The following is an 18,641-nucleotide window of genomic DNA, read 5'->3' as shown; positions in this document are numbered from 1 at the left end:
GAGAATTTAGTATACATTGCAAGTATAAGGCAAGACAACAGCATGAATTTGAGGATTTTGTGCTCAATTGGTCAAAAGATCTACTCCAACCAAACTGACACCTTCGGGCTTTAAAACAAGTTGACAAAATAAAGACCAATGTTTTGTTTTATTAGCATAGTTGATAAGGTAACTTGGCCACCCGTAAAAGCAAACATTATGAAACCCATAATGTTATTTATGTCACGACATGATGCCCACGTGATAACCCGTTGAGGTCATCGGTGCTTGGTACCAAGATTGCGTAAAGTCTAACCAATGAGGTGTTAGGGCGGTTCCAACTAGGTTTATAGTCGAGTTTTTTCCCTTGCCATCAGAGTGTATATATCAAGAGACAAGTGTTTTTTTCCTCACGAACCTATTCAGGCAAGTTATCACTTTAAATAGTCTTGTTTTTTATCGTAGCATTCCTCCTGTTTTGGGGGCATCGGTGTTGTTCTCGTGGCTTCTCGTGAAGTTGCGCCAACTCTTGCATTCTTTTATTCACCGCCTGCCGTCGTTTCTTTTTGCAAAGTATAGTCTCGCTTTCCTGACCAATTTTCACTTGGGCGATGATCTCGTTATAAGGTGGCAAGGGACCGGAGGGAGAACAGTAGCTAAGACTATTCAAGACGACCTCGGGGTTGTTGAGTCAATTGCCCCTGATATCGTAATTTTACAGCTCGGGACCAGCGACTTGGCTTTCCATTCTGCCGTTGAGACTGGCTCCGCGATTGAGAACCTTACTCGGTTGCTATTTGAGTCTTACGGTGCCCATTTTCCGTTCTCTCAACGACACAGCACCGCACATTCGTTTAAAGAAACGCACACACTCTCCGTATGGACTTGTTCTTAGGCCCCATCCACACTAATGCGTTTTCCTTTGAACACGCATAATTTTTGATGCGTTTCCGCCTATTGTCCACACTAAAATGATCGAAAGCGACACACAATGAAAGTTAACTTTTGTTAACTACTAATAATTTAATTAAGGGGCTGTTTACATGGAGGGAGGTAGTTCCTAGCACTAGGAATATCCTAGAAGGCGAAACAACTTTTCGCTTGGTTTACATGCAGAAATTTCGGTCGGAGTGGTTAACAAGTGGGGGAGGAAAAGAAGAAAAATTGTTGGTCTTTAGTAGCTGAGCGCCCAGCTGCAGCCATACGTTTGTGTTTTTTTTTTTTTTTGTCCCTAGTACTAGGATCGGCAAGATATCTAGCGAAGGTAGTTTACATGGTGCTACGATCTTCCCATATCTCAGCTTCATGACAGTGCGTCACCGGTTCTGTAAACGGTAGCCCTTATTACATTGATAACATGTAATTTTCCAGTACCTGGGCTCTGTTCTTCAGACATGGCCTCTAAAATCCATACCTCTTTGCAGACTTTCAGGCTAAAATGGTTAAAATCCCCTTGGGGGCGTGGCACATACCTATTTAGCTCGTATAAAGGAGTACCCCTCGGGCTCAACGCTATCTCGAGCATATTTTTGTAGCCCGATGTTATCCTTCTAGCCCGCCCCAATCCTCTTGCGGCTGACCTGATAGACTAATCTTGTACCCAGATCTCCCACGGTCAGGCGGAGGGGAGATTTCACATTTTGACATTCCCGAACCGACTACTGAGATCGCAGTACGAGATTACTAATAGACAGCTTACTCGCAGGCTATTATCCTTCAGACGTTTTTGCAAGGAGGTACCCACAAAGCTGTAAAACTCCAGTCAAAGTTATTTTGTTGGCAAAAAATAGCACAGCTGGGTAATTTCGCTTGTTGAATAGGCCATTTCCGAGTTGCTGTGAACCTCATTATCAAAGCGAAGCTAAGTGCAAAAGTTTTTCATATGAAAATTAGTTTTGTTTGCATATGAATGAAAACTAATTTTCATAGTAAAAACTTTGCACCTAGCCCCGCTTTCATAATGAGCTTCACAGAAACTCGGAAATAGCCTATTGTGCCCCCAGCTGTAAAAGAAACAATTTCAGACATAACTAGACCAGAGGTCAGACAACGCTGCTGTTGTACAGTAGGACGAGGGTTAGAAACAAAAAGACTTGGATAAATGATTTTAACATATTAACCAAGATGGATAACCGGCAGTAAAATTGCGTTTTAACTGACGCCTTTCAAAATGCAATCCTTTAAGGGGAAGTATCATGGGGGTTTTGACATCTTTTGTTAAAAACGATGAAATAAGACCTTCAATCAGCTGCCAAATGATTCTAGAATGACGAGAGGAAAGAAATCAACTCAATTCTTGAAAAGAGCAACTCGTGATCTGTTCTAGCGCATTCTGGAAACAAAAATTGAAAAAAAACATTAGCCTAACATTTTTCATGTTTCAATCCATATCGACCTACTCTGTCTCTGGCCAGAGGCACTAATCAACAGTTTTATTGCACTGGGGTGATAATTTATAACAAACTTGACTAGTATTTTGTTGTTTCTGCTGATAGACAAACATTTTTGGGTTTTGAAATGACAGCAAATTTGCGTGATACTTCCCCTTTAAGGCCATCGGTAGCCTTTATTCAACATCACATCAGAATACCTGAAATAAATTCTTTAAACAATAACTATATTATAACAATAGGCTTTATTTGCATAACCATATTAATTGTACAGTATTCCAAACGATTCCGAAAAGTCTGCAAACGAATGGAAACACAAGGTACTTACTACAAAAAAGAAGTCACACTATTTGGTAACAAATTGTTCTTTAAATCAAAACAGAAAGAAATGATGTCAACCATCTGCATGCTTATTAACAACCTAATCAGAGGAGTTCATCAACGCTACAATGTATTCTATGATTTGTAAATGTTCGAAGTTTAGAAATTTAGTATCTGTTTTATCATTGATAAAAGTCATTTCTAATGGATGAATAATTAGGACAGTGACATAGAAAGTGGATTTCGTCTTCGATAGTATCGAGCTCACAGAGAGAGCTAAGTCGTTCATAAAAATGTAAAAAATACGATAGGTAACGCAAACCTAAAGTACAAATATATACCATTAAGATGTAAAAAATACGATAAGAAACGCACACCTTATGTACAAATGTACACAATATGAGCGATTTCTAAAAAATATAAAAAAGCAATGATACTGTTTTACAACTCCACTGCGATGCCTGAGATCACGTCAAGACAATTGAACATTAATCCTGACTATCTCTCTCTGACATATGATATTGGCAAAGCATTTGTACCTCATGGAGCAAGGTAATACAAAATAACGACTCGTGGCTCAGAGACCGCTCAGTCTGTGTGAGCAAAATTCAATCCATGAATAGTTTTTGTGGCTTCCTCCGCAGCTATATTCTCTTCACAGTTCAGTGTGAACATCAAGCTCAGAAGGTTCATCGTCTCCCACTTCCCACTGTTCTTCAGTAGAGGTCTCAGGCATTGTTTGTTCGACATCCACCGCCATAGCAAGCTCTGTCAATTCATTCAGCAGCACACGAACTTGCTCCCAGGCCTAAACAATACCAAGAGCAACAGAAATAAATGAGGGCCTTGGTTAAGTGTGGTTTAATCAGTTAAACTTTTAAATTAAATTATTTACCAACACAGCTACTCTTCACATTAAGGATTACTAGCTGGGGGTGGTCAGTGGCTAAGTTACATAAGGTCGGAGGCCAGGCCCAGGATGCTTGTGGGTTGACTTTGGCTCTCACAAAGATAGTGCGGTTTAATCACTTAACAGCATTCAAATTATTTTATAAAACAGCTACACCCCTCAAATTAAGGATTATTATCTGGGCGTGGTCAGTGGCTAGTTACACAGTTTCGGATTAGGTGTGTTCATGCCGGTCCACAAAAACCAGCCCGTTTTTTTCTAGACAAGTTTGCATGAGACACACTTCTCGACGCTTTATTGTAGCTCAGTTGTAAAAGTAAACCACAGTTTGTTTACAGAAAGAGTATCGTTGGCATCTTGATTAAAAAACAAAAAAAAAAAAAAAAACAAAAAAACAGTACAATCAATTTACAAATGACAGTACTGACTCACAAAAACAGTAACATTACGCTTGTTGACCCTTGATATGAGTTACGCTTAACAAACACGCAAAGACAACAACAACTACAAACAGGCTTTATTAAGAAAATAGCGAAAAGGATTTTAATGTGCACTGTGCCCCAAGCCTATTCGCGAGTTGTTTAAACCTCAATCCTCCAAATTCAACTTGAGACAATCGGACTTCACTTCACCACATTTTAGTACTTTGACAAATGGGAAACATTCCATTAGATATCTCGGATCAGAACTCTGGAGTCAACTGTCAACCAAAGAAAGATCTAGTCTCCTGCTGAAGACCTTTAAAGCAGGCATACGCAAGCGCGGCCTTAGCAAGTTTTTTAGTAGTGACTGTTGTCTCTGTAATTTATACCGCGTTAGTAGTAGTGACTGTTGTCTTTGCATTTTTTTCCTTCTATTCTTACATTCACGATTTTAGAATTGATCATGTATACAAATTTATAACATTTTATCTGAATAAGGTGTTACCACTAATTATTAGTATAGGGATTTTTCCCTTGGCTTAAGTTTTTTGTTACTTTGACACAGGAATGAAGTTTAATGCTAACCCAAACGTACCAGTGACAATTCGCAGCGGGTTAGTTAAATCGTTATGTTTCACAAAAAAAGACGAAAAGCAAAAAAACAACAGACAAAAAAAAAAAAAGACGAAAAGAATCAAAGCTCAAAATACATCAAATTATAATAACACAACAAACAAACAAACACAAACATACCTCTCTCTGCAAGTTATCCAGCTCATCAAATGATATGTCGTCATCTGCTGTTTGGTCCATCAAAATAAACAACTTATGAACGAAACAAAAATCAGAACAACGTTAGTAAAGGTTGAAAGTCCCAGGAATGATTCAGTGACAAAGAAAACAGAGCTTCATTTCTTAAGTCATGATTACCTTTTTAACAACGTCAGACATGTGTTCTGTCCACAACACATCAGGTCCGAAAACATCAGGCTACATCATAAAACAGAGAGAAAGTAAAACAATCAATGTAGGAATGGATAACAACCCCATGAACCTAATCCCTGTATCATGCGTTATCGTGTAAAGCGCACGCTCTGCTTGGTCAATAACTATTTGCCTAAAGCAGTCGCGCTCTGTTCATGACACGTCAATTTTTTAATGATTTAAAAAATGCATTGAGAGTAGCAACGAAAGAATTTCACAAGCAACAAAATATTTTCCTCTATATCTATGTAAAGCAGGATTTGTGTCTGACACACGTCGACTAAAAACAAATTCTGTTTAGATTATGTTATAAAACAAACGATAAACAGTTTAGCGTGCTCTGTTGGGTTATGGATAAACTTGGGAGGTTTACTAAGCGGTTGATAATATTGTTAAAACTGCGTAGCGTCTTGTTCAGGTGATACAAAAGGTTTTGGTATTCTTTAACGCAATTAAGTTCGGTTTATGTTCACCGACGTTTCGGCAGTGCTGCCTTCTTCAGGGAAGAATTCTTCTTCTTCTTCTTCTTCTTCTTCTTCTTCTTCTTCTTCTTCTTCTTTACCAAGCACTTAAATGAACCACTAGCGTGTTGGTCGATCGCTTGAGGTTTGGTCTCTTCCCTGAATGGCCACAGTATCAGAGAATTTCAGGAACATGTGAAAATACGGTCAAAGTAATTGGGATTTAACCTATTAGCACTGAGAACCCAGAACTCATACATACGCACGCTGAAAACATATTCAGTTGCTCACATAGTTCACCCTCATCGTGAAATAAAAGCCGGAAGAGGCGGATAAGCGGGTTAGTTTCTAAATAAACTGTGGTACTGCGTCGGTGGGGAGGAGAAACGGATGTTTGGTTTATCAGCAGAGTTGATAACTAAAGGTAAATTGGCCACCGTAAAGAGATTCGAATGGTGGCGCTTCGAGCGTTACCCTTTCGTCAGAGCGAATCCTGCGCATTATTTTAAAAAGTTATGCTTATCTTTATCACCTTTTTAAAAAATTCCTGAAGTTTTTCAAGAGAAAGATGACCCCCATTGGACATGACCACTTGGCTCAAACGGTTTCTTACGGAGTGACAAAAAAAAAAGACAATTAAACAAATTAAGTATCAAACCACAGAACCATTCACATTTATTTGTTAATTTCCAAAGTTTAAGAAGAAGAATGATCCTTGCAGTTAGTACGCAACTTAAGCAGTTGCGAAAAGAAAGCCTGAAAAAAAAATCAGGCTTGAACGGGATTCGAGTCCCCTTCAAGCCTGAATTTTTTTTTTCAGGCTGTCTTTTCGCAACTACTGAAGTTGCGTACTAACTGCGAGGATCTTTCCTCTATTTGATCTTTCATCCGCAGTTCAAATATATGTTTCATATATTTACATTCATTTAACTTCCAAAGTGTTAATTGGAAAGAAATTTTCCTTTTGGTGTTTAAAAAAGCACAAATATCTCGGATCAGGTGCCAGGCAATAAGCAATGAAGGCAAAACTTAACAAACACATTGAAAACAGAAATGCTGTTCAAGACAACAATTCCTTACTTTATCATCTTGCGCTGGGCATCGTGAAGTGCTCCAAACCCAATAAATGTGAAATTTTTAATGGACCTTCTGGATTTTGCATTACAGCCACTGAAATTCACTTGCACACCATGCCTCCACCAGATGTTCACAGCTATGTTGAGATCATAGGATCGCACATGATGAACCCTGCATACAGACAGTCAACAATTTCAAACTTTTCTTCATTATATATACATCCTCACAAATGCAAACAGCAAAGTAACAAAAAATTGCGCCCGATATGTGCCTGCGATGATGGAGCATCTCATTACTATGATCAGCCATTCGGCAAGAAGAGCGGTTGTCGAAAAACCAAAACCAAAACCAAAACCAAAGTAATTACTCTGGCCGATCGCAACAGATGTAAACAACACAACGAGCCAAATTATCAGAATTCGAAGCAAATACATGTAACTGGCGCTAAACCCGGGAAAACGCGTGCGGCGAAAAGTGGCGCGAGTTTTGTTAACCAATCACAGAGCGTAGCAATGCAAAACCAAAGCAAAAAACGCAATTACTTTCAACAAAACCGCTCTAAACGAGAATTAAAACATACTCTTTGCAAACGGATCACTTACCAAAGAAAAGGGATATAGAGGCAGTCACCAGGCTCAATGAAGGCAAAATAATGCTCTATATTGTAGAGTCCAGGATACTTGTACAGGTCAACCCTAGTCACAATGAACAAAAGAAATTTGTTTACATGCAGTCTCAATAAAGAGACATTTTTATTAGGGGTGGATTGGGGCAAAGGTGGGGAGCTGGCATGATTCTCTATATTATAGAGCCCTGAATAACTTGTACACAGCTAAGTCTGCTAAGTCAACACAGTGATTGAAGTGGGGATGGCATGATAATCAAAATGTGCCAAAAATGTGAAATTAGCATCAAAAAGCTTGTAAAAAACAACGGCAACAACAAAACAAACAGACAAATGATAAAAAAAACAAACAAACAAACCTCTCAACATCTACCTCAGAATAACCACGTTCTGTCACATTTACCTACAGGAAAGATGGGAAACAAAAAACACTACATAATCAGCACGACAAAATTTATGCCTGACTAAAATGTATTGATGATATATGGCACTAGATGTTATACTCAGTCAAATAGCAAATATGACATTACGGATGTTTTTTTTTTGTTGTTGTTAGAGAGGTAGACTCTTCCCACTCTTGGGTGACAAAATGAGACACAAGTACAAACTATTGGTCAGCTGATGGGTATCCATGGCAATGGGTCATGGCACAGGAACACCAGTCAGAAGGGGAGTAAGTCAGCTACCAATCTAGATCCGTTTTCATTCTCAATCTTTGCCCATTTGAGAAGTGCACTCCATCCTCTGACTGGTCTGCCTGTGTCATGAACCATTAGTCAACCAGTAGCAGACCAAATTTAAAATATGATGAAAAAAGAGGAGTAAGAAAGTGCACAACACTGCCATTGTGTCATAGAGAGGACTTTATAAGGTTATATGAAATGTAAGGCTTATACAAATCTGTACACTACAGGTTCAAAGTAAGAGCATCATAACCTCCAATTTGCCTGGCAGGCTAGTTAGGTATCCAGTGCAAATTATCCGATATCTGTAAAGAATAAAATTTGCCTTTCTTACCAATTCTTGGTATTTTTTGTCTACCATGAAGAACTCTTTGGTTCCCCTGAATACACACATGATATTTTCAGCATAATCATTGTGAAGAACAGACTTGGTTCCACCACTACTAAACCACAGCATCTACAGGAGACAAAATTTCAATGCAGTCAGCAAGGAATAGCCTGCCGAGTGGGTACAATGCTCAGTGGTGTGGGGTATTTTTTTTTTTTGAGTTTATCAGTTCATAGCGTTAAATGTAAGGGTCATTACAAAATAATATTCTCATTTCGTAGACTTTAGCTAAATATTTTGGTTGAGAGAGTGCAAACTATTCCTTTGTGTTTTAAAGCTGCAATTTTAATTTTAACAATATACTTTTAACATAGAATTAAGAGGTTGGCTTTAAAGCCTGCTGGGTGATGCAAAATTATATATAACATCATCTTGTATCCAATGAGCACTTGTTAGTGGAATAATTGTTAAATATTTTTGCTAATATCCTTTTAAGAGTGGCAGATGTAGCCAGTAGTGATAAGGGCGCAGTAGACTTGCGATCCAGAGTTCCTGGACTTGTTTCATGACCGATTGTTACACGGCACATAATCCAACATCAACAATAATAAACACTACTTAGACTACTAATATAGTAATTACGATACTGACAGTAACAACACTTACTATTTGTACTAACTATAATCCCAGTGTACTTTCGATATAACTGTGCTAATTACAAAGATCACAAGACATACAATACTTATAATAAGTATACTGCTGACACTACTAACAATATTTACAATACTTATTAGCCTAGGTGATGTGATGTAATATCTGTGTAATTGCCTGGGTCGTCTCTTGCCAGTTTTTAACTTTTATTTTTCATGTTTTATTCAGTTTATTTGGTAATAATAAATTATTATTATTAGTATTATTATTATTGTTATTATTATTAGATTCCCTTCAGTACTTACATCTTGTACAAGATTTTCTTCCACTATATCTGTACATGATATTGGCGGAGGTATAATTACATCTTGCCTTCAAAGGTGAACATCATAAGAAAAAATGTCAGCACTATTTTTATTTTAAACATATAAAACAGTAACATGCCAATTACAGAATGTTTAATACCCTTGTCCAATGGTGGTACTGATATTATTGCGGGTGCTACATTTTCCCCACCCTCTAAGGGACGGATACATACCTGCGTATGTGCTGATCATATTCAAACTTTAATGTTCCCCCTTTCCTGGGCAACCTGGCCGGCCATTTGAACTTTTGAAAATTAGCCTGTTCAAATTCCTGCCCCAGAAGACCAAAAAGCCACTCAAATGCCCTACCCTAGTGCCTCATTTGATGATCAAATGCCCCCCCCCCCCCCCCAAAAAAAAAAAAAAAATTCTAATGTTTGGAAATAGGTTCATTCACATTCAATCAGATTTTCTAAACATAACCTCAAAAACATGGCAAAGTTTGGGAGACCCCGCTGGTGAATTATTTCCCCACTTGAATCACGAACTTCGTGTGTTCTGCCAGACAAGAAGAAAGGTGTAAACTTGACATTTCAGTTTAAATTCAAATCCCCCACCCTTTAGAGTGGAAAACCTTTTGTATCAAATACCCTTAACTCCTATATCGGGGGCGGGGTGGTGTGGGGGAGGTAGAAGGTTCAAAATTTTTTAGAAGATTGCGAGAAGTAAAATGGTGAGGGGAGAGGGATTAAAATATTTCAGATTTTCCACCCTCGAGGCCCCTTCCTAAGTCTTTCACCCTCCCCTGCAGTCCTTATGGCCCCGACCGATAGTTCAGATGGTGCATACAAATCAGGCTGGGATTCATCGGGGCCCCGGGGGGAGGGGGGGTACTCCCTTATATGGGCTATATAGGTATGTGCGGCACCAAAGGGTATGGTTTTTCAGCCGTTTTGGTCATAAATAGGGTATCGATTTTAGCCATTTTGGTGATAAATAGGGTATCACTTTTTGCACTCTAGTCTTGAAAAAGAAAGCCCGCGGGAAAAACCCCTCTCAATATATTCAGAGCGGCAATTCTTGATTAATATAACAGTGGATTTTCCAAAAAGCAGATTTCTCATGATTTACAGCAGTCAACGCGTACTGTCAGAGAGAAAATTCGCCATTTTAAACCGGGCACGGTGGGTCCTGTCGCGTAAATTTAAACTCACTAATGATCACTAAATGAACATTTTACGTTTGTACACTTGCGTTTTTTCCGTTAGTTATTCAAAAACAAAAATGAAAAAGGACTGGAAGCGTTTTATTATAATAAACGGTTCTCTTTTTGAGGTATATGCAAATTAATTTAGCGAAAAGTATGCGAACTCACAGTGAAAGATGTTCATTTCAGTTGACCTTCGACAATGGCAGCACATGTGTTGCGCTATTCGTCGACGTATAATGGACAGTCTGGTGAAATAATGATGTATACCAAACTTTTTCATGCTACAAGGTAGGTAATGCTATACATGAAAGATAAATTGGAATTTTTCAGCCCGACTCATTTGCAAGGGCTTGACTTTGTGCTCTTGCAATGACCAAATTTGCATAACGAATTATATGAATGTGTCAACAACATGCAGGAACGGTTTGAACGAACGAGCTGTTTCAAATGTACTGTAGTTTGAATTTTACAGGCTATTGCTTTTACTGTTAGCGCGGATCTATGTTCTGCGAATTTTAATTTGATCATTGATCGGCGTTAACAATGAATAAATGAATGCATTCTTTGAAACGACTAATGGGTTCAATTTTCAAATAATCGATCCATTAATAGAGTCTAGGGGGGTACGCTTGACCTGGTTCGACTGTAACATTGGTCTGGACTAGGGAAATAATTATAAGGCAGGTCTGAAACAGGGAATTGATTTAAGGGTCAGGTCATAAATAGGGTAGCAAAAATAGCAGATTTTGGTCATAAATAGGGTAAGGGTTTTGGGAAGCGCGCCGCACACCCCTATCCAATTTTTTTGGGAGTACCCCCCCCCCCCTCCCCCGGGATCGGGGCCCTGAGAACATTTACAGAGGTAATAACCTGAGGAATTCCGGTACTGAACTGACCACGTACTGTTCAGACGAATTCAACGTTCTAACAAAGTCTGCGAAAACCACATCTTCCCCAGGAGCTGTACGATTTTCCTTCTTCTCCACTTCCACTGTTACTAAATGTTCCTCACTTTCGCGAAATGAAAGAAAATACTCGAGATTCCACAACGAGTATGCTGGAGACAGCATTGCTCCTCCGCGAAAAAGAACCGGCTTCGGAGTGTTAACGAATTTGTTGTAGAAATCCTCAGCTCCTGGAAATCCTTGGTACACTTGCACCTGTAATCTCTTACCGTGAGAGAACAATGGCTCTAAATGGCCCGGCAAATCATCAGCGATTAAAGGCGAAACAACAAAGCTTATAAAAAGATGCCAAAACAACAATATCGTCCGCGGTTCCATGATATTCCACAAGACAGTCTTGGCCACTTCAACGAAAAAGTAAACTGACTAGCACCTTAAAAGGCAGTAACGTGTTTTAAGATGCGTTGCCAAATTAGTGCTGCAGTCTCCGGTGCAGTTAAATGTTTTCACAATTACTGCAATTTAGCATTTCCGCGACCATTTCCGCCATGTTTTCTTCCGTGGTATTGGGGGGATCTGGGGACGAAAGTCACACATACCCGGAAGTAGGGTGGTTGCTTTGGTAACTTTGCCGATATCAGGTGGCCGATATATTCAAATAATTATTCAAATTTGTAAAAAGCCATTATATAACGAAAACTTTATTGAACCTGCTAGATTGGTCAAGTAATTAATGTAACCTGTAAACAAAAGTCTTTTGATGGTAGGTGGAAGGAAAAAAAGCCAGTCATATTTTTCAACACACTGATATCCCCTGTAAATGTATATCCCAAAATGTATGTTGTTTGGGGTCTTCTACGTTTTATTTACGTACAGTTATCCTTTCTGCTGAGCCCGTCTCCCTTCTAGTCAGTGGTGTATTTTTAACCTTTACCAATTTGCATGTGCACAACAATATTATAAAGGTAAACAACCAAGCATAATAATTTTGATGAAGGGTAACTCCAGTTTTAAACTCCAATCAAATTTCATGACCTCCAAGGCTCCAAACACTAATTCTTTGTACAAACCATAACAAAAAAGCAAAAAAAAAAAAAAAAAAAAATAGTACTTATTTCATATGTTGGCTTGGCAAAATCACAAAATCCATTCAAATCTTGCAAAATGTCGCTAATGGGCTAACATCAGCAAGTGCCAAGTCTAAAGAGCACAACAATACATTTTCCACACCTAATTCCTGGATCGATATTACATGTATACAATTGAGAGTTAAACAGGGGGAGCAGGAAGGTGTGAATTCCATCCTCCACACACAATCAAAGGGCATTTTTGGGAGAGAAAATTCACGTACTCTAACAAAGTGGAGCAGCTGCGAAGGAATGTAGAAAGGGCAATCACTGAGCTTATTTTGACCCCAAACCCAAAGTTTATCTCTCAGTTAGTACGCGCGGTGTGATTGGTCAATTTTGCGGACCGTATTTTACTGTGTCTGTACGGCCCGCTAAATTTCAATTAGTTTCCTTTCCCGCGCGCCCGATTAACGTTACCTCGGAGATACAGTAAATATCTTTCTAGCCTCGTTTTCTCGGTCCGTACTGTAAGTTACGGATGCTCGTGTTTTTCCCGTTGATTTGTGGCCCAAGCGCGAAAACAACTCGGTCCGTAACTTCCAGTACGGACCTCGAACTCGGTTAGTCCGAGGTATGTATTGCCCCTTAAACCCTGTAGCTCCTCCACTGCACGAGGAAAGGGGAAGGGGGGGGGGGGGGGACTAGGGAAGTGGAGAGGAAACTAGGGGCAAAATCCCAAGGGCATTGGGAAAGGAAGGTACAAAACCTTTCTGGCGCGAAACATTCTCTGGTGGAATTTTAAGGGGTGGAAAGATTTCAGGGTTTTATACTTAGACGAGTGCCATATGGCACAAGATGTAATTAAGAGCTCAATATTTGGTCAATTTGTGTGAAATTTGCACAACTAAAAGATCTTGGAAAGATCTACGAATTAAAGGCATAAAATTGAGCCCCTTTCCTGTACGAGACTTGATTTACCACCCCTCAAACTGTTGGAAATTTTTCCCTTTGTACGTTAACGGTCCAATGGATATGTTACAGCAAGTAATGCACTGAGAACTGCACATTAAGCTATAGTTTAGGGGGATACCCAGATGTACAACGAGTAGGAAAACGTTTTTCCTCTTTCGTTTTCGACACTTGTCAATCTAATATGTGACCTCCTCCATCTCTGTTGGTGTGATTTATAGCATCCCCCAGAAAATGCCTTTAAAATGGTATATCACATTTGGTCTCCCAGTTCATAGTTACCAGTTTAGAAAAAGTTGGCATTTCCCTCCGGCATTAAAAGATTAAGCGTTTGTTGAGTATCTAGCAAAGCTTCTAGAAATACCCTTTTTCATGTCAGTCACCCAGCCCTCCGGGTTTTGCTCTGTCAAACATCATCCTACACGACTTCCGGTATGACACCAAGTGACGTAATGCAAGGTGAAGCAAAACAAAGTCATGCCATCGTTCTGTACCTCCATCCATCCATTCTCTCTCCCCCCCCCTCCCCCACGCGGTAGTTGGGGAGGGGTGCAACAAGCGCTTTCTAATCTGATACAGATTTCTTCTTCGGGTTATACTATATATGGACCACTGGAACATTTTTCCTTCATTTTAAGCCTAATAAGGGTTATAGTTGGGTCCAAACACTTGGTTTTATTTGTAGCACTCAGTATATTAGTGACAGGGGAAACTGATTCAACAGAAGAGAAAACGGAAAAAGCCAGTAACAAAGGGGTTAGGTACACTGTATGGGATACAGTGAGACCAGAAAGTGAGATGTTCATACACACAGCTGTGCCTTCCTCCTTTGATTTCTTTTCACTAGCAACATGTTGAGTCTTGTCTTTTCAAAATCGTTTTATTTTCTATTGCATACTTAATATATTAACACTCAGTACAATATTACAGCTGTAGTTGTAATATCACCAGTCTTGCGCAGGTGCAAACTGCCCAGGAAACACTTTGACCATGCCTTCACCCAGCGCTGGTGCCCTCTCCGCCCAAAAGAATCCTTTTAAACCATAAATTCCTTCCTCTGTGATTTTCTTAACAAGGCCCGCATAACCTGGGGTTTCCTCTCGAATGAACACATGAACAGATTTATCGACATTATAAACCATCAAGTCTTTAGGGGCGTCTGGATCCATGGCAGTAAGAGGCCTTTGTACTTTAACAACAAATGACTTGCTGGCAGGAACAGCAGCTTGTGCTGCTGTACATTCCTCAGTCTTGCTAACACTCACTGAGACAGTTGGCTGGTCAGCTTTCAGCACGTTACTTAAGGTCGTCGCGAAAGGGTATCTACTGGGATGTGCCAAGATGCCCTCTTCACACTTCTGCTTATGGCCACCTTTTTTCCAATGTTCTTTCTGACATTCCCTCCCACAGTATAAAGTGACATGGCATCTTGCACAGCGTTTCAACTTCTCAACAGCTTGACCTTCAAGTATGAAACAAGAAGAACATTAAACATTAACTTTTGAACTCCACGCTTTCTATGCCCTACATGTAGCTTCTAATACACACATTTCTCAGTACTACAATGTATATTTAAGGAGAATTTGTTCTTTGAATTTTCAACCATGAGTTCACCGTTTTCTCGATTTCTCTCTGTAGTTTCAACCATGACATGACATGATATCTTTATTTGAATAGGGTAGCACCTTCAGCTTATTTACAATGAAATTACTGTTATCAACAGAGGCCCTATATACAAATAATATCATATACTAAAAAATCAATAAACTATAACTTAAATTATATGCAGAGAAAAAAAAAAAAAGAAAAACAACTAAAATGATCAGGGCAATCATGTGATGGCACTAAGGGTGGTCAAAGCAAGGGTCTATCAATAGACATCCTCACTCCTCAGCAGTTCTTTTACATCCCCAATATGGAGACGACTTTGTTAAGACATGGACATCTGAGCCATGTATTAGTGCCACCACCCACAGATGTCAAGCAAAGGTTTCCTCAGTTATTAAAGACTGGAATATTGTGTCTAGCCAGGATTCAAGCCTGACACCTCGCACCTTCCTCCACGGCACTGCTTTGTAGACTGATGTCTTACCAACTGAATTTCCTGAGATCTCGTGACCTTTTAATTTTAGTTGGATTTAACACTAGTTTTATAGATTTATAAAATTTCATTTTTATAATATAGTAATTTATTCTAAGGATCTTTATATAGTATTGTTATTCAATATTGTATTTAACACTGTAATTCAGCTATCTGTCAGCTGCAAATAATAATAATAATATTAAACTGGCACAATAACATTCTACAAACCACAGTTAGCACAACATGATGATCGTTTTGCCACAGAAGAGTCAACATTCCTGTTTGCCTTGTGTAATAGTTTCCTTATTTCTGGTGATGTCCTTGCTTGATCAAATGGTGTTTTACCCTCATTACAAGTTGCTTGGGGGTCTGCACCGTGCTTTAAAAGAAGTTTAACAACATCTCCTGCACCTAAAAGCATAATGTAAACAATATTCAAGGTTATTTTTAGTATTTCCAGTGTGGCCCCTTGTTTGAGATTTGAGAGGGCATTCGGCTTACCAGTTACGTGGGTTTCGATATTTTTAATACGGCATGCAGGACATGTATCAAGAAAGTCCAGTCAGTCAGACCTCGATTAAAAGTTAACCAAGGTTTTCACACCAGTGACCACTCGTTAAAAATACATATTTTTACACGCTAATTTAAAGCTAATGGTAAAGCAAAGTCTAAATCAAAACGTAGGGTCAAAAATATTTTCACAGAAATATTCATAAAGCTTACACTTATTGTACAGTGAAGATGTGCATCAAAAGTACATTGTGTAAGATAAAAATCATCAATAGTTCAAATTATAACTGATAATGATACTAATTTTTTTAGAGGCCAAAATACTACATTTATTTAATTAACCGCCCACCTTTGAATAGGCCCCCACCTTGAAAGCCCCAAGACAGGGCTGTTAACCTCACACGTCTTCAAATATGGAGAATATGACTTCCCAGCCAGCAACAACAAAGGGCCTTACACGGGTGTGGCATCAAGGCTAAATTAACGGCTTCAGTGCAGGGAGGGGGGGGGGGGGGGGAAGGGAACCGGGCACAGGACTCTTTTCAGTCTGTGAAACAGTAGCTCAAACAACACTCACCATTTGAGATTTTATTGTCGGAAAGTTGAGTCTACGACAAATAGCTAACTTAGGCAATTATCTGGGAGATTACAGACATAAATCTGGAGACCGGGATACACGATTCAAAATCTGGAGTCTCCTGGGAGAGTTGACAGCCCTACCAAGACTTAGTAGAAATGCCCACACCCACCCCCTCCCAACAAAAAACATTTCTGTACTAGCCCATCGTGAAGTAAGAGGGGCATCAGTTGTGTTCCAAAATTGGTTTTAGATACAGTAGTCAATGGACTTTTACATTGTTTATGGCTTGTTCATGTTGGCTTTTGCACTTAGTTTTGTCTTGTTGAAGCAAAATAAACTTGTTATCCCTTGTTTTGTTATTCTCTGAAAATGCCCTCCCTTGCTGCCTTGCTGAAAATGTTGGGAAAATAATAAGCACCCAACCCTTGAATAAGCACCCACCTTAATGGCCCAAAGTTAGTGAAGTGAGAACACGTCTTTAATTCTTTTTTCTTTAAGGTTTGTTTTCAGAGTTTGACGATGCCAACAACAAGGTGTCAAGACAACTGATTTCAAACGCTCTTTAGTCATCGGGCTCGAGGTCTCGGAAGCCAAAGAACTTCATGTGCAAGCTTAAGCTTATAATTACTCAGGCTGTAAGGCGGACCGAGTTAGGGTTTCAGTAGCATTATCAAATTCTTTTTTCTTTTTGGGGTCGCGATGGGCCGAGAGATAAGATGCTTGGGTAGGGAGGTGGGGCGTGGGCGTTCAAACCCTGACCCTGTTTAAGACACAATTCTCTGATTTCCCTATCCCGTTTAAGACAGAATTCAAAATTTTCAGGCCCTTTCTAAGACATTTAACCCAAAATCACACCCTGTTTAAGACTAGAATGAAATAAGAATACACTAGTTTCTTACTGTATTTTAATGCATTGGCAATCACAATCTGTTTAAGCCATTAGGTCATGTAGGGATACCCTGTTTAAGACAGAAAGTGATGAAATAGATACCCCGTTCAAGACAAAACACCCTGAAAACCATACCCTATACAAATGGTTTCTGTCTCTAAATGAAAGGTGAAAACGTAAGGATTAAAGCCTGGGGATTATAAAAAGCATTCGTATGACAAATATTGTTTTTCCCCTGTATTTCATTCTGACTGCAAGAAATGCAATTCTATCTGGTGGTTACTTATTGCCTCACTATATCTCTGTATCTATCTATTTGGTAGCCTGCGAGCAAGCTCTCTTGGGGGTGGGGGGCAGGAGGGGGAAACAGGATCCACCCCCAAGAGAGCTTGCTCGCAGGCTATCTATTTGGGGGAATTGGCAAACAATCATGCTGGAGGTTATCACTATTAAAAGATTGTAGGCTTTATACCCCACACAGACAAATATGGCCCGAGTATAAGCTGGAAACAGCTTCTTGTTTTATAATGCTCTGTGCGTGAATAAGTAAATTACCTAATTAAGGAACGGGTCTGCTCTGTGTTCAGTCTTCACACCAATACATTAGATTGTGTAAAGTGATTAATTGACTCTCTGGACCCCCTCAACCCTCTTCCTGGAGATAGCAGTGCAGCAGTTAATACTTACCAACGTATGCAGCACAGTGAAGACAGGTCATACCGGAGTATGTGCGAGCCACAATTGAAGCCTTACATTGTTCAATAAGATACTTCGCAATCTCAACGTTTGCTGCCCTCCCACAAGCATAGAACAACGGTGTGAATCCAAGAGAATCTTTTATCTCTGTGGAAGCACCGTACTTTATCAGCAACTTAACCATGCCAAGCTTTTTCTGTGTGACCGCGTAATGTAAAGCGGTAAACCCAAGCTTGTCTTGCTCGTTTACGTGCAGTTTTCCCAAAGCTTTTCTCATAAACATGTACGCTTCAATTAAGTTTTTGCCTTCTTCGCCAGTATTACTTTCAGTGACCATAATTGCGAGCTCTGTAGTTGGCTCTGCGCGGTATTCAGCCAAGAAGTCTTCATCGAACTCTTCTTCGTCCAGATCCGCCATGATTGCTTCCTGTCTGCAGCCACCTAAAATTTGACTGAGTCGGGTAGGGTGAGGAGCAGAGAAAACCGCAATCTGGGTACGAGATTGCTAAAACCGTCGAGTAAAATTTGTCAAGTTTTGTTTTGAATATCAGCGTTAGATTAAAAGCGATAACTTAATCACATTTCAGGTAAAG

The 18,641-nt window shown here is 39.5% G+C and overlaps 2 protein-coding genes across 3 annotated transcripts; both read right to left on the bottom strand.

Annotated features, from left to right (window-relative positions):
* Positions 1-2,595: 2,595 nt before the first annotated feature.
* On the bottom strand, positions 2,596-11,801 carry LOC146450104 (tRNA wybutosine-synthesizing protein 5-like). 2 transcript variants are annotated; one of them, XR_014860414.1, is made up of 11 exons: positions 11,217-11,801; positions 9,137-9,203; positions 8,187-8,309; positions 7,529-7,572; positions 7,147-7,239; positions 6,548-6,715; positions 6,000-6,075; positions 4,953-5,012; positions 4,776-4,847; positions 3,068-3,498; positions 2,596-3,012 (listed from the first exon to the last, which is right to left on the bottom strand). XR_014860414.1 is itself a non-coding variant. In XM_085100885.1 (10 exons), exons 1-10 carry the CDS (start codon positions 11,627-11,629, stop codon positions 3,346-3,348), a joined length of 1,269 nt encoding a protein of 422 aa, XP_084957011.1. In that variant the 5' UTR covers positions 11,630-11,801; the 3' UTR covers positions 2,596-3,345. The 2 variants fall into 2 exon arrangements, 1 of the variants encoding a protein (XP_084957011.1); XM_085100885.1 differs by having other exon boundaries at positions 2,596-3,498.
* Positions 11,802-14,084: 2,283 nt separating this feature from the next.
* Positions 14,085-18,528, bottom strand: LOC146450103 (uncharacterized). Its single transcript, XM_085100887.1, has 3 exons — positions 18,040-18,528; positions 15,602-15,784; positions 14,085-14,752 (listed from the first exon to the last, which is right to left on the bottom strand). Exons 1-3 carry the CDS (start codon positions 18,464-18,466, stop codon positions 14,235-14,237), a joined length of 1,128 nt encoding a protein of 375 aa, XP_084957013.1. The 5' UTR covers positions 18,467-18,528; the 3' UTR covers positions 14,085-14,234.
* Between the last annotated feature and the right edge of the window lie 113 nt (positions 18,529-18,641).

Source organism: Pavona decussata, unplaced genomic scaffold (genome assembly GCF_977016875.1).
Source record: "Pavona decussata unplaced genomic scaffold, jaPavDecu1.1 SCAFFOLD_510, whole genome shotgun sequence".
In the NCBI taxonomy this organism is placed as follows: domain Eukaryota; kingdom Metazoa; phylum Cnidaria; class Anthozoa; order Scleractinia; family Agariciidae; genus Pavona; species Pavona decussata.
The sequence above is the reverse complement of the archived record's forward strand: the minus strand, read 5'-3'. Positions and strand labels throughout refer to the sequence as shown.

Coding starts and splice junctions, on each gene's coding strand:
- LOC146450104 (XM_085100885.1), bottom strand. CDS start 11,629: ATGGAACCGCGGACGATATTGTTGTTTTGGCATCTTTTTATAAGCTTT. Junction 7,573..8,186: donor ACAAAAAATACCAAGAATTG/GTAAGAAAGGCA, acceptor TCTTTCCTGTAG/GTAAATGTGACAGAACGTGG. Junction 4,848..4,952: donor TGTCTGACGTTGTTAAAAAG/GTAATCATGACT, acceptor TTCGTTCATAAG/TTGTTTATTTTGATGGACCA.
- LOC146450103 (XM_085100887.1), bottom strand. CDS start 18,466: ATGGCGGATCTGGACGAAGAAGAGTTCGATGAAGACTTCTTGGCTGAA. Junction 15,785..18,039: donor TCACTGTGCTGCATACGTTG/GTAAGTATTAAC, acceptor TTATGCTTTTAG/GTGCAGGAGATGTTGTTAAA. Junction 14,753..15,601: donor ATCATGTTGTGCTAACTGTG/GTTTGTAGAATG, acceptor TCATACTTGAAG/GTCAAGCTGTTGAGAAGTTG.